This window comes from Bos mutus, chromosome 11 (genome assembly GCF_027580195.1).
Source record: "Bos mutus isolate GX-2022 chromosome 11, NWIPB_WYAK_1.1, whole genome shotgun sequence".
Classification (NCBI taxonomy): domain Eukaryota; kingdom Metazoa; phylum Chordata; class Mammalia; order Artiodactyla; family Bovidae; genus Bos; species Bos mutus.
In genome coordinates, this window is record NC_091627.1 from 104,731,598 (window position 1) to 104,744,835 (window position 13,238).

General features: G+C 41.0%; 1 protein-coding gene across 4 annotated transcripts in view; it reads right to left on the reverse strand.

Moving 5' to 3' along the window:
* NPHP1 (nephrocystin 1) overlaps positions 1-13,224 on the reverse strand; it is a 66,980-nt gene extending 53,756 nt beyond the window's left edge. The window contains exons 1-4 of one of the 4 annotated variants that reach the window (XM_070380052.1): positions 12,951-13,224; positions 6,944-7,017; positions 3,135-3,195; positions 1,932-2,056 (exon numbers count right to left, since the gene is read on the reverse strand). In XM_070380052.1, the coding sequence (XP_070236153.1) occupies positions 1,932-2,056; positions 3,135-3,195; positions 6,944-7,017; positions 12,951-13,019 (329 nt within the window). In that variant the 5' untranslated portion in view covers positions 13,020-13,224. Of the gene's footprint in view, positions 1-1,931; positions 2,057-3,134; positions 3,196-6,943; positions 7,018-12,940 lie in introns of all 4 variants that reach the window. The other 3 variants (XM_014476957.2, XM_070380051.1, XM_070380053.1) reach the window with 3 other exon arrangements.
* Between the last annotated feature and the right edge of the window lie 14 nt (positions 13,225-13,238).

A 13,238-nucleotide genomic window follows, 5' to 3' on the forward strand; every position in this document is an offset into this window, starting at 1 on the left:
TTCCTTAACACACTGAACATAGTTCTTTGATAGTTCTGATGTGCTAATTTTCACATCTAGGTCACCTAGGTTTCCACTGATTATTTTTTCTCTTTATTATAAGACATTTTCTACCTTTTTGAAGCTATATATTGAATCAGACTTAGAAAGCTCTCAGCCATTATTCTATCAGGTATTATATTTTACAGTTGTAGAATGTTCATTTGATTATTTTCTACACTTGAATTCTCTTAAAATATTCTTTTTTCCCCCCATTTCATCCATCTTTTCTTCTATTTTCTTTAACATATTAATCATATTGTTTAAAAATCCTAGTCAGACTACTCTACTACCTAGTTTGGATCTGGGTCTGTTTTTATTGACTGTCACTGCTTAATTATCTATTATTTATTTTCCCCTACTTTTTTTGCATTTCTAGTCATTATTTTTAATAATTACTGCACATTGTGGACAACATAATTAGAGACTCTGGATTATGCTGTCATCCTTTAATGAGTAGTTAATTTTGTCCTGTTGTCTTTTTCCTGTTAAGGTCTGGTTTTAGGTTTGGTTGGGAAAGATTTCCTTCAGTTTTGTCTGTATTCCATGATCAGTTTTGAATATTAGGGTGTACTCTGTACTCCTCACTCCTACACATGGGTCTTACGTGCTCTCTAGCCAGATGCATGCAACACTCACCAAGGTCTCTCTACTCTAGCTGGGTTGTATAAACCCCTACATTTTTCTAGGATTCTGTGACCTCCAGAATCTTTTAAGCTCTCAGTCTCCCAGCAGGTGCTTTCTGCCAGGCCTTCTGGATTCAAGCTCTGTGTAGCCCAGGAGTCCCCTCAGATTTCTGGAGTTGTCTCTCTGCAAGTCTTTTCCCTCTCCCTACATGTCCCAGGAGCCTCAGCAACTCCAGAACTTTTAAGACCTTTTCTTTTTTATGGGGATCATTTTTAAAGTTTTTATTGAAACTGTTACAATATTGTTTATGTTTTATGTTTTGGGCCCAAGGCATGTGGGATCTCAGCTTCCTGCACTGGAAGGTAAAGTCTTAACCACTGGACCACTAGGTCCCAGCAACTCCAGAATTTGATCTCTGGAACCCAGAGAGACTGCTGCTCCCTGTCTGGGATCTACCTTCCTGCATTACACACAGCCCGTAAACTATCGCCAGGGAGAGGGTCTGGGTGAATACAGGAGTCACCTCTTGCGTCTCTCTGTATTAAGGATATCAGCACTGCTCAGCGGATGTTCAGTGAGTTCAGACAGCCATTTTGTACATTTTGTCCAGATTCCGCAGCGTTTTTTTGGTAGGAAGGTTAAGTCCAATGCCAGCCACTTAGTCATTCTCAGCACTGGACATCAATGGAAATTCTAGAAACCTTCTAATAATATATTCTTTAGTGTTTTTTCCCACAGAATACAGTGTAAAAGTATGGGAACAGCATTTGAAGAGTCTAAATAGTTGACTTTTCCCTTTTTATCTCCCTATGAATTGAGTTTGTTTATACCGTCAAGTTTTCTTTCCACTTTACAAAGCCTATTACTAACATACACTCCATCAGGAAAAGAATGCATGTTTCTGCTTCCATTTTTAAAAGAATATTTATAAAAGAAGGAAATAAGCAAATAGATAATTCAGATAATTTTGTTTCTACACATTAACCCTGACATTAAAGGCATGACCCTTACTTTCTAACGTCTGTTGATTGAGCTTTTCACATCTCTGTTTTGCTCCCCCAACTAGCTTATGAATTACTTGAGAGATTATGGCTTCTACTGCTTTACATGTCTCCTGGAAGTTCACACTTTCTTCTATATACAATAAGTAACTGTTGACAGATGATACTGTTACAGTTTTATCTATATGCAAATTAATAGAATAAAACATTTAAACTGTTGGTGATATAATATTTGAAAGGAAGAAAGAAAGAAAGGGCTCATACTCAGTGACATTTTCTCTGCTTATGGACACAGCAAGCTCCTGCAGTTGGTGGGTAAGCTTATCCAAAAGATTGTGCTCCTCTTCTTTCTTCTGATAATAATTTCCCACAGGTGCAGGTTCATCAGCCTATGAGAGAATATAAGTCTACTTCACTAAAAAAAAAAAAAAATCCGTTTTTATTACATTTATTGTAATAGAAAAAAAAAAAAAATAAGTGATATAAGACAAAGCAAATATCAATATGAGACTATGCCTATCTTAGATAAAGAAGTTTAAAAGAAATGTAGATTATGCTGGAACGTGAATCAAATGGCATAATAAAGTTATGCCTCCAATTATTTTTGTTTTGTTTTGTTGCTAGGTATTGCAGACCCTCTACAGCCAGTAAGGGACAGTTCCAGACGGAGGACTGGCTTTGGAGTTAAAAGGACAGGTGCCAAGTCCAGGCTCAGTCGCCTCCTGGCAGTGAGACACTGGGAAAACTGCTTCACCTTTGCAAGCCCCAGTAGTTAGGTTTTCCAATTTAGGGTCGGTCAGTCTCCTGAATTACAGTGTTTCATCACTGGAGAAATTCGGAAGAGATGCTTAGAAACCACCTGTCTCCAATGCAGTAAAGGAGACTCACTCACAGGCAAGGCGACGACTCCTGCGCAGCTTCCACCCTAAGTGCTGTCTGAGTAGAGGAGACTCACACACTGGCAGGGCGACCACCTCTACACGCCTCCCACCCTACATGTTCTCTGAGTCTCTGGCCCTGAACACTTTGCTCAAGTTCAGGCTCATATTAAAAGAGGAGATCCTGATGGAATTGCCAAGAGAAATTTCTAGTTCCCCCCATTTCTGCAGAGTCACCGATCTCAGAACAGCTGCTGTGATTCAGGAAGCTTCTCTACCTCGTACCCTCTGGGCCAGATAATCTACTTCCCCACAGTGTGATTAAAATGAAAACAAATTTAAACTGTAAAACATAAAACTTACACAATGCAATAATAAAAAGAGCTTCTTCCAAGTTCTTCTGAGTCCTCAGTGCTGGGTGAGTTCATCACAGCTGAACTTTTATCAGTATTTGGGGCCCTGGTTCACACTTCAACACTTATATGAACCCAGGAACCTACCCACTCTAGGGTAGGAACTCCCACGTAATAAAATATTCAGGTAAAAACAGATATTTTTTAAAAATAATGTGATCAACTATAATACTTACTTTTTTTAATTTTTGAAGAGCATTTTTATTTTCATCTATTGCCTGTTTTAACTGGATACATCTAAATTTTCAAAAAGAAAGAAAAATGTTGATTTTTTAATTGTCATAACCAAAAAAGCTATTTTATAAAATCATATGTTCAATCTTTAAGCAGGCAAGGAAATTTCTATTGTATGAATGATGTTTAAAAACTCATATGTAAGTGTCTTTCCACTCATTAGCTTGGATGATCCTCAGATAATCAAAACTCAGAAGACAAGTGACTCTGGGCTTCAGTCTCCTAATTCTAAAACAAGGAAAGCACTGGACTTTTAACTGCTTCCATAGCTCTAAAATTCCATAAACCCACGATTCAGCCCAGAAGACAATATGATACGCCTCATCAAAGAAAGAAGAGACAAAAACTATGTGATCATCTCAACAAATGCAGAAAAAGCATTTGATAAAATTCAACATCCATTCATTATAAAAATGTTTACCAAAGCAGGTGTAGAGGGAACACATCTCAACATAATAAAAGCTACTTATGACAAACCCATAGCCAATATAATACTCAACGCTGAAAAGCTGAAAGCCATCCTGCTAAAATCTGGAACAAGACAAGGATGCCCACTCTCACCACTCCAACATAGTACTGGAAGTCCTAGTCATAGCAATCAGGTAATAAAAAGAAATAAAAGGTATTCAACTTGGAAGAGAAGAGTATGCAAATTACATGATACTATATATAGAAAACCCTAAAGACTCCACACAAAAACTACTATAACTGATAAATTCAGCAAAGTAGCAGGATACAAGATTCACAGGCAGAAATTGGTTGCATTTCTTTATCCTAAAAATGAAATATCAGAAAGTAAAAATAATAATTCCTTTAAAAATTGCATCAAAAAATAAAATAAAATACTCTGTGTAATCTACAATACAAGTCAACATATCTATGATACAGAAACAGACTCACAGATATAGAAAACAGACTTGTGGCTGACAAGGGATGAGGGGAGGGAAGGACTGGGGGTTTGGCAAACTATTATACATAGGATGGATGAACAATAAGGTTCTACTGTACAGCAGAGAGAGCTGCAGTCAATGCCCAGTGGCAGACTGTAACAGAAAAGAATGTGAAAAAGAGTGTGTGTGTGTGTGTGTGTGTGTGACACTGAGTCACTTTGCTGTGAGAAGAAATGAACACAACAGTGTAAATCAACTATACTTCAATAAAATTAAAAAAATAAAATACTTAGGAATAAATGACTAAGGAGGTGAAAGACATATGCCGAGAACTATAAAACAATGATAAAGGAAACTAAAGATAATTCAGAGAAATGGGAAGATGATCCATGTTCTTGGAGTGTGTACACGCTTGGCTGCTCAGTTATGCCCAACTCTTTGCAACCCCATGGACTGTAGCCTGCCAGGACCCATGAGATTTTTTCAGCAAAAACACCGGAGTGGGTTGCCATTTCTTCTTCCAGGGGACCTTCCTGACCCAAGGATGGAATCTGCGTCTCCTGTGACTCCTGCACTGGCAGGTGGATTCTTTACCACTGAGCCACCTGGAAATTCCAGGTTCTTGAATTGGAAGGATTATTATTATTAAAGTGGCCATACTATCCAAAGCAATCTACAGATTTCATGTAATCCCTATCAAATTACCCATGGTATTTTTCACAGAACTAGAACCAATAATCTTAAAATTTATACAGAATCACAATTGCCAAAGCAACCCTGAGGAAAAAGAACAAAGATAGAGGCATAGCCCTTCCAGATTTCAGACAATAGTACAAAACTACAATAATCAAAACAGCATGGTACTGGCACAAAAACAGGCAGAGATCAGTGCAACAGAATAGAGAACCGAGACATAAACCCACACACCTGAAGTCACTTAACCTTTGACAAAGAAGGCAAGAATATACAATGAAGAAAAGACAGTCTCTTCAGCAAGTGGTGCTGGGAAAGCTGGACAGCACATGTAAATCAATGAAGTTGGAACTCACCCTCACACCAAACACAGACATAAACTCAAAATGGCTTAAAGACTTAAATATGACACGACACCATAAAACTCCTAGAAAAGAATACAGGCAAAACATTCTCTGACATAAACCATACCAATGTTTTCTTAGGTCAGTCTAATAACACCAAGGCAATAGAAAATAAAAGCGAAAATAAACAAATGGAACCCAATCAAACTTATAAGCTTTTGCACAGCAAAGGAAACCATAAACAAAATGAAAAGATAACATATGAACTGGGAGAAAATATTTGCAAACAATGCGACCAAAAGGGCTTAATTTCCAAAATATACACACAGCTCACACAACTCAACAACAACAACTGCAACAAAACCACAACCACTCAGTCAAAAACTGGGCAGAAGACATAAGCAGACATTCCTCCAAAAACGACACACAGATCGCCAGCAGGCACGTGAAAAGATGCTCAACATGGCTAATTACTAGAGAAATGCAAATCAAAAATACAATGAGGTATCACCTCACACGGGTCGGAATGGGCATCATCAAAAAGTCTGTAAGAAAACAAACGCGGGAGAGGGTGTGGGGCAAAGGCGGAGCCTCCGACACTGTTGGTAGGAATATACATTGGTGAAGCCACGGAGGAAAACAGTATGGAGGTTCCTCAAAAAAACTAAAAGTAGAGCTGGCCTATTGATCCAGCAATCCTACTCCTGGGTATGCATCTGAAGAGAACTCGAACTCGGAAAGATACACCGCATGCTCACAGCGGCACTGTCTGCAACAGCCAAGACGTGGACACAACCTAAACATCCATTAAAAGGTGACTGGATACAGCAGGTGCGGCACACGCGTGTTAATATAACGAAATACGACTCAGCCGCTCAAAAGAATAAAAGAAGGCCATTTGCAGCAACATGTACGGCCCTGGATTATCACAGTAACTGAGGTAAGTCAGAAAGAGAAAGACAAACACTGCCTGATGTGGTATCACTTACGTGTAAAATCTAAAATATGACACAAATAAACCTCTCTAGGAAACAGAGGCAGAATCACAAACGAAGACAGCAGACTGGCGGCTGCCAAGAGCGGGGAGGGGAGGAGAGGGCGGATTGGGACTGTGGGATTAGCAGACGAAAGCTATTAGATAGCAGATGGATAAACAAGGTCCTATGGTGCAGCACAGGGAACTCTATCCAATATCCTGTGATAAACTATAACGGAAAAGAGTTGAAAAGAATATATATATATTTATAACTGAATCACTGCCTTAGGCCAGAAACTAACACATCATATTAATGAATCAACTGTACTTCAATAAATAAATTATGCATTTCTTGTTGGCTTTAAAACATTTTTATTGCCTTCCCACTTTGATGTTTTACAGCTGAGTAATATTAGACATATTAATTAATCACTGTAAACCTTAATTTTCTCATCTATATTAATGAGTAGCTCACTAACTTTCAGCAACTTTCAGATGTTATTATGAAAGTTAATTAAGAAAAAATTCTTAGAATGCGGACCACACTGTCTGGTATGTACAAAAGTACAAAATAAATGTAAGATACTTCTTTTTAACATTTGTCATCCTCTATTTAACCTTATTCCAATATTTAGGCTTGGTTGACATAGATAACTGTAAGAAATATTCCAAAATACTTTTGAAAAATTTCATTCATTTTTACCTCAATATTATTTCCTATTATTACTGTCTTTTCAGAAATTGTATTAATTTAAAAAATATAGTGCCTCAATTTCTATGCTGTAAATACTGCTCATTGAAATCTAAGTACAGCCTCTACAAAGCTTACATAACTTAGTATACTTTACCTTTGGTACATATCTCTCCTTTTACCTGCTTCTAGAGCTCCTTTCAGTCGACTCTCAAAAAGCAACCCATCGACCTACAATAAATGGAGACTGTCTAAAATATCACATTGTTAAATACCATATAACCTCCAGTTCAGTTCAGTCGCTCAGTTGTGCCCGACTCTTTGCGACCCCATGAATTGCAGCACGCCAGGCCTCCCTGTCCATCACCAGCTCCCGGAGTTCACTCAGACTCACAGCCATCGAGTCAGTGATGCCATCCAGCCATCTCATCCTCTGTCGTCCCCTTCTCCTGCCCCCAATCCCTCCCAGCATCAGAGTCTTTTCCAATGAGTCAACTCTTCACATGAGGTGGCCAAAGTACTGGAGTTTCAGCTTTAGCATCATTCCTTCCAAAGGAATCCCAGGGCTGATCTCCTTCAGAATGGACTGGTTGGATCTCCTTGCAGTCCAAGGGACTCTCAAGAGTCTTCTGAACACCACAGTTCAAAAGCATCAATTCTTCGGCACTCAGCCTTCTTCACAGTCCAACTCTCACATCCATAAATGACCACAGGAAAAACCATAGCATTTACTAGACGGACCTTTGTTGGCAAAGTAATGTCTCTGCTTTTGAATATGCTATCTAGGTTGGTCATAACTTTCCTTCCAAGGAGTAAGCATTTTTTAATTTCATGGCTGCAGTCACCATCTGCAGTGATTTTGGAGCCCAAAAAAATAAAGTCTGACACTGTTTCCACTGTTTCCCCATCTATTTCCCATGAAGTGATGGGACCGTATACCATGATCATCGTTTTCTGAATGTTGAGCTTTAAGCCAACTTTTTCACTCTCCACTTTCACTTTCATCAAGAGGCTTTTTAGTTCCTCTTCACATATAACCTTAGGACATAAAATTGTAATTTTTCCGCAAATATTTTATAATGAACACTTTGAAACACACAGTAAAGCTGAAAGAATCGTACAGTGAACATCCATACACCCACCACCTGGATTCGACCATTAGTATTTTACTATACTTTTTTGATCCATCTATTCATCAACCCATCTAATTTTTTACATATTACAAAGAAAATTACAATCATCAGTATATTTTCCCTTAAACAATACGTCATGGGTATCACTAACTAGACTTCAGTATTTGGTGTGAGTTTTACATACAATGAAATACACATTTCATCTTAAGACTGTATTTGCTAAGTTCTGGCAAGTGACATGTAATCCAAACCCCTACCAACCTACAGAAAATTACTATTACTCCAGAAAGTTCCCAGAATGTACTCTTTTGTGTGATCATTTCACACAGCATGTTTCTGAGATACTTCCATATCAGAAGTATACTTCCATATACACTGCTGTGTGTATCGTCAGTTTATTCTTTCTTATTGCTGAGTAATACTCCCTGTATGAATAAACCAAAAGTTTTTTTCTCTTTCTTATCCTCATTCTTATATCTTATACTGTGACTTAGCAATTTCCAAATACTACCTGTAACTTTGCCAACATACCCACAAAAGAGGCACATACATCTTTTGGGTTCTATAGATGTGGAAAAGATAAAGTGACTGACAAAAATAAAAATTCTCTACTCTTGCCATTCTGCATCTGTTATTTACACCATTTACACACATAGTGACAGTCAGTCATCACAGGCATAACCCAGACGGGTCCTTCGTAACTTGTCCCATGGACAACAGGGTGGAAGTCTGTGCCATTTTTTGCTTCACGTGTCCTCTGTGGAGGCTTCCCTGGTGGCTCAGACAGTAAAGAATCTGCCTGCCAATGTAGGAGACATGGATTCGATCCCTGGGTTGGGAAGATCCTCTGGAGAAGGAAATGGCAAAACACTCTAGTACTCTTGCCTGGAGAATTCCACGGACAGAGGAGCCTGGTGGGCTACAGTCCATGGGGTCCCGAAAAGTCAGACACAACTGAGCATGAGCAGCAGCACATCCTTTATGGGGTCAGGGAAGAAGGACCCCACAATATCACAGAGCCCTTCCCAGACACACAGGGTATCAAAAGGCTCAGGAGCCAACTGGGTTCCAGCTTCAATAACCCTGGTGATTGTTTTGTTTCATCTTTGTATCAGTAACAATTGTTGTGGCTTCCTTCTACAACTTTTCCTGGTTCTGTTAATATCCCACTAAATTTAAAATTCAATACAATATAAAGCATCTGGCCAAAGCTCAGCTTAAGTCAGTGTCTCATCAGCTTTTATTTTTATTTCCACCAGAAGAGTATTCTATTTTGTTGTACCACTATAATTCCAATAGAGTTCCTTAAGAAATATTTATCCACCCAATCTTTTGCACTTTTTAAATGCAAGTCCAAAACTGGATAAAATATGAACATTCAGTACATCCTTTGTCTGCTGCTGCTGCTGCTAAGTTGCTTCAGTCGTGTCCGACTCTGTGCGACCCCATAGACGGCAGCCCACCAGGCTCCCCTGTCCCTGGGATTCTCAAGGCAAGAACACTGGAGTGGTTTGCCATTTCCTACTCCAATGCATGAAAGTGAAAAGTGAAAGTGAAGTCACGCAGTCATGTCTGACCCTCAGCGACCCCATGGACTGCAGCCCACCAGGCTCCTCCGTCCATGGGATTTTCCAGGCAAGAGTACTGGAGTGGGGTGCCACTGCCTTCTCCGTCTTTTGTCTGCTAAAGATTATAAAATCATTTTATTTAATGGAAATAATACTTGGTAATATTAACAGATCACTTCAGTCGCTCAGTCATGTCTGACTCTTTGGGATCCCATGAACTGCAGCACGCCAGGCCTCCTTGTGCATCACCAACTCCCGGAGTCCACCCAAACCTATGTCCAGCAAGTCGATGATGCCATCCAACCATATCATCCTCTGTCATCCCCTTCTCCTCCTGCTCTCAATCTTTCCCAGCATCAGGGTCTTTTAAATGACTCAGCTCTTCGCATCAGGTAGCCAAAGTATTGGAGATTCAGCTTCAACATCAGTCCTTCCAATGAACACCCGGGACTGATCTCCTTTAGGATGGACTGGTTGGATCTCCTTGCAGTCTAAGGGACTCTCAAGAGTCTTCTCCAACACCACAGTTCAAAAGCATCAATTCTTCGGTGCTCAGCTTTCTTCACAGTCCAACTCTCACATCCATACGTGATCACTGGAAAAACCATAGCCTTGATTAGACAGACCTTTGTTGGCAAAGTAATGTCTATGCTTTTTAATATGCTGTCTAGGTTGGTCATAACTTTCCTTCCAAGGAGTAGGCGTCTTTTAATTTCATGGCTTGCAGTCACCATCTGCAGTGATTTTGGAGCCCAGAAAAATAAAGTCAGCCACTGTTTCCACTGTTCCCCCATCTATCTGCCATGAAGTGATGGGACCGGATGCCATGATCTTAGTTTTCTGAATGTTGAGCTTTAAGCCAACGTTTTCACTCTCCTCTTTCACTTTTATCAAGAGGCTCTTTAGTTCTTCTTCACTGTCTGCCATAAGGGTGGTGTCATCTGCATATCTGAGATTATGGATATTTCTCCCAGAAATCTTGATTCCAGCTTGTGCTTCCTCCTGGAAATGCAATTACACAGCCTAGGAGCATAAATATCTTCTACATCTTGTCAAGGTGCTTTCCAGAAATGCTGTGCCTTATACCCTGGAGCAGTAAAAGTGCCTGTTTCATCACAGCCTCCCCAGTACTCAGCATCAAGATTTTTTAAGTGTTTGTGGTATCTTATTTCCTTTGCAATTGCTCATCTTAGAAGTCAACTTTTCTCATGTTTATGTGACCAGTATTTCTTCTTCAGTTCATGTCCTTTGCTCATTTGTCAGGTCTTAACATTTTTCTTCTGTGTATTCCTGCCACCTCTTCTTAATATCTTCTGCTTCTGTTAGGTCCATACCATTTCTGTCCTTTATTGAGCCCATCTTTGCATGAAATGTTCCTTTGGTATCTCTAATTTTCTTGAAGAGATGTCTAGTCTTTCCCATTCTGTTGTTTTCCTCTATTTCTTTGCATTGATCGCTGAGGAAGGCTTTGATCTTCACGACCAAGATCATCACAATGGTGTGATCACTCAGCTAGAGCCAGACATCCTGGAATGTGAAGTCAAGTGGGCCTTAGAAGGCATCACTACGAACAAAGCTAGTGGAGGTGATGGAATTCCAGTTGAGCTATTTCAAATCCTGGAAGATGATGCTGTGAAACTGCTGCACTCAATATGCCAGCAAATTTGGAAAACTCAGCAGTGGCTGCAGGACTGGAAAAGGTCAGTTTTCATTCCAATCCCAAAGAAAGGCAATGCCAAACAATGTTCAAACTACCGCACAATTGCACTCATCTCACACGCTAGTAAAGTAATGCTCAAAATTCTCCAAGCCAGGCTTCAGCAATACGTGAACCGTGAACTTCCAGATGTTCAAGCTGGTTTTAGAAAAGGCAGAGGAACCAGAGATCAAATTGCCAACATCCGCTGAATCACTGAAAAAGCAAGAGAGTTCCAGAAAAACACCTATGTCTGCTTTATTGACTATGCCAAAGCCTTTGACAGTGTGGGTCACAATAAACTGTGGAAAATTCTGAAAGAGATGGGAATACCAGACCACCTGAATTGCCTCTTGAGAAACCTGTATGCAGGTCAGGAAGCAACAGTTAGAACTGGACATGGAACAACAAACTGGTTCCAAATAGGAAAAGGAGTACGTCAAGGCTGTATATTGTCACCTTGCTTATTTAACTTATATGCAGAGTACATCATGAGAAATGCTGGACTGGAAGAAGCACAAGCTGGAGTCAAGATTGCCAGGAGAAGTATCAATAACCTCAGATATGCAGATGACACCACCCTTATGGCAGAAAGTGAAGAGGAACTAAAAAGCCTCTTGATGAAAGTGAAAGAGGAGAGTGAAAAAGTTGGCTTAAAGCTCAACATTCAGAAAACGAAGATCATGGCATCTGGTCCCATCACTTCATGGGAAATAGTTGGGGAAACAGTGGAAACAGTGTCAGACTTTATTTTGGGGGGCTCCAAAATCACTGCAGATGGTGACTGCAGCCATGAAATTAAAAGACGCTTACTCCTTGGAAGGAAAGTTATGACCAACCTAGATAGCATATTCAAAAGCAGAGACACTACTTTGCCAACAAAGGTCCGTCTAGTCAAGGCTATGGCTTTTCCAGTGGTCATGTATGGATGTGAGAGCTGGTCTATGAAGAAAGCTGAGCGCCAAAGAATTGATGCTTTTGAACTGTGGTGTTGGAGAAGACTCTTGAGAGTCCCTTAGACTGCAAGGAGATCCAACCAGTCCATTCTGAAGGAGATCAGGCCTGGGATTCCTTTGGAAGGAATGATGCTAAAGCTGAAACTCCAGTACTTTGGCCACCTCATGTGAAGAGTTGACTCATTGGAAAAGACTCTGATGCTGGGAGGGATTGGGGGCAGGAGGAGAAGGGGACGACAGAGGATGAGATGGCTGGATGGCATCACTGACTCAATGGACGTGAGTCTGAGTGAACTCCGGGAGCTGGTGATGGACAGGGAGGCCTGGCGTGCTGCGATTCATGGGGTCGCAAAGAGTCGGACTGAACTGAACTGAATATTTTTCTTATATATTATTCCTTGATGCATATTTGGCTTGGCTTCATGGGAAGTAAAAACACCCAAGAGCCTCCACTGGATGAGAGATAAAGGCAAGGAAGCATGGAGAATGGAGGAAAGTGATGTTGAGTGCAGAGATGGTTGGAATTATTATTCGTTTAGATTTGGAGGTGAGATGGGATAGAAAAGTTGTTAGGTTGCAGATGGAGCTGTTAGGTGGGGTGGAGGGAGAGGAGGACAGCACTTAGTCGAGGACCCCATTTTCTAGCTTCCCCAGGGTTGGGTTGAGCGGGTAGAATCAGGGTTTGGTCCCGGGACGTTGCGGGTGGGGGAGGTTACAACTTGGAAAGGTTGCGTTGGGGTTGACTCTCAGAGTTAGGGTGCGCCCCAGAGCTCGCCCGCCACTAGAGCCCAGGTCTCTCACCAGACGGTACCTGTTGCTTCAGCTCCTGATTGCGGCGCTGCAAGGACTGGAGTGGGTCGCGCTGCCGCCTCGCCAGCATCTCCGTCGCCTAGGCGCGGAGAGCACACCGGTCGCCAGGGAAACCATGGCGGCTGCACCGGGACGTGACGCCATCACTACGCGTCCGCCTCGGCGCCCTGCAGCCCGCTGGGAAGCTGATTCTGGAGGAGTGTGGGGTTGGTCCTTTCTTAAGGAAGCGGCTCCTTCAACCCGCAGGGCCGGAGCTCGCTTCTCAGGTTCACTGCCCAGCAAGTCATTT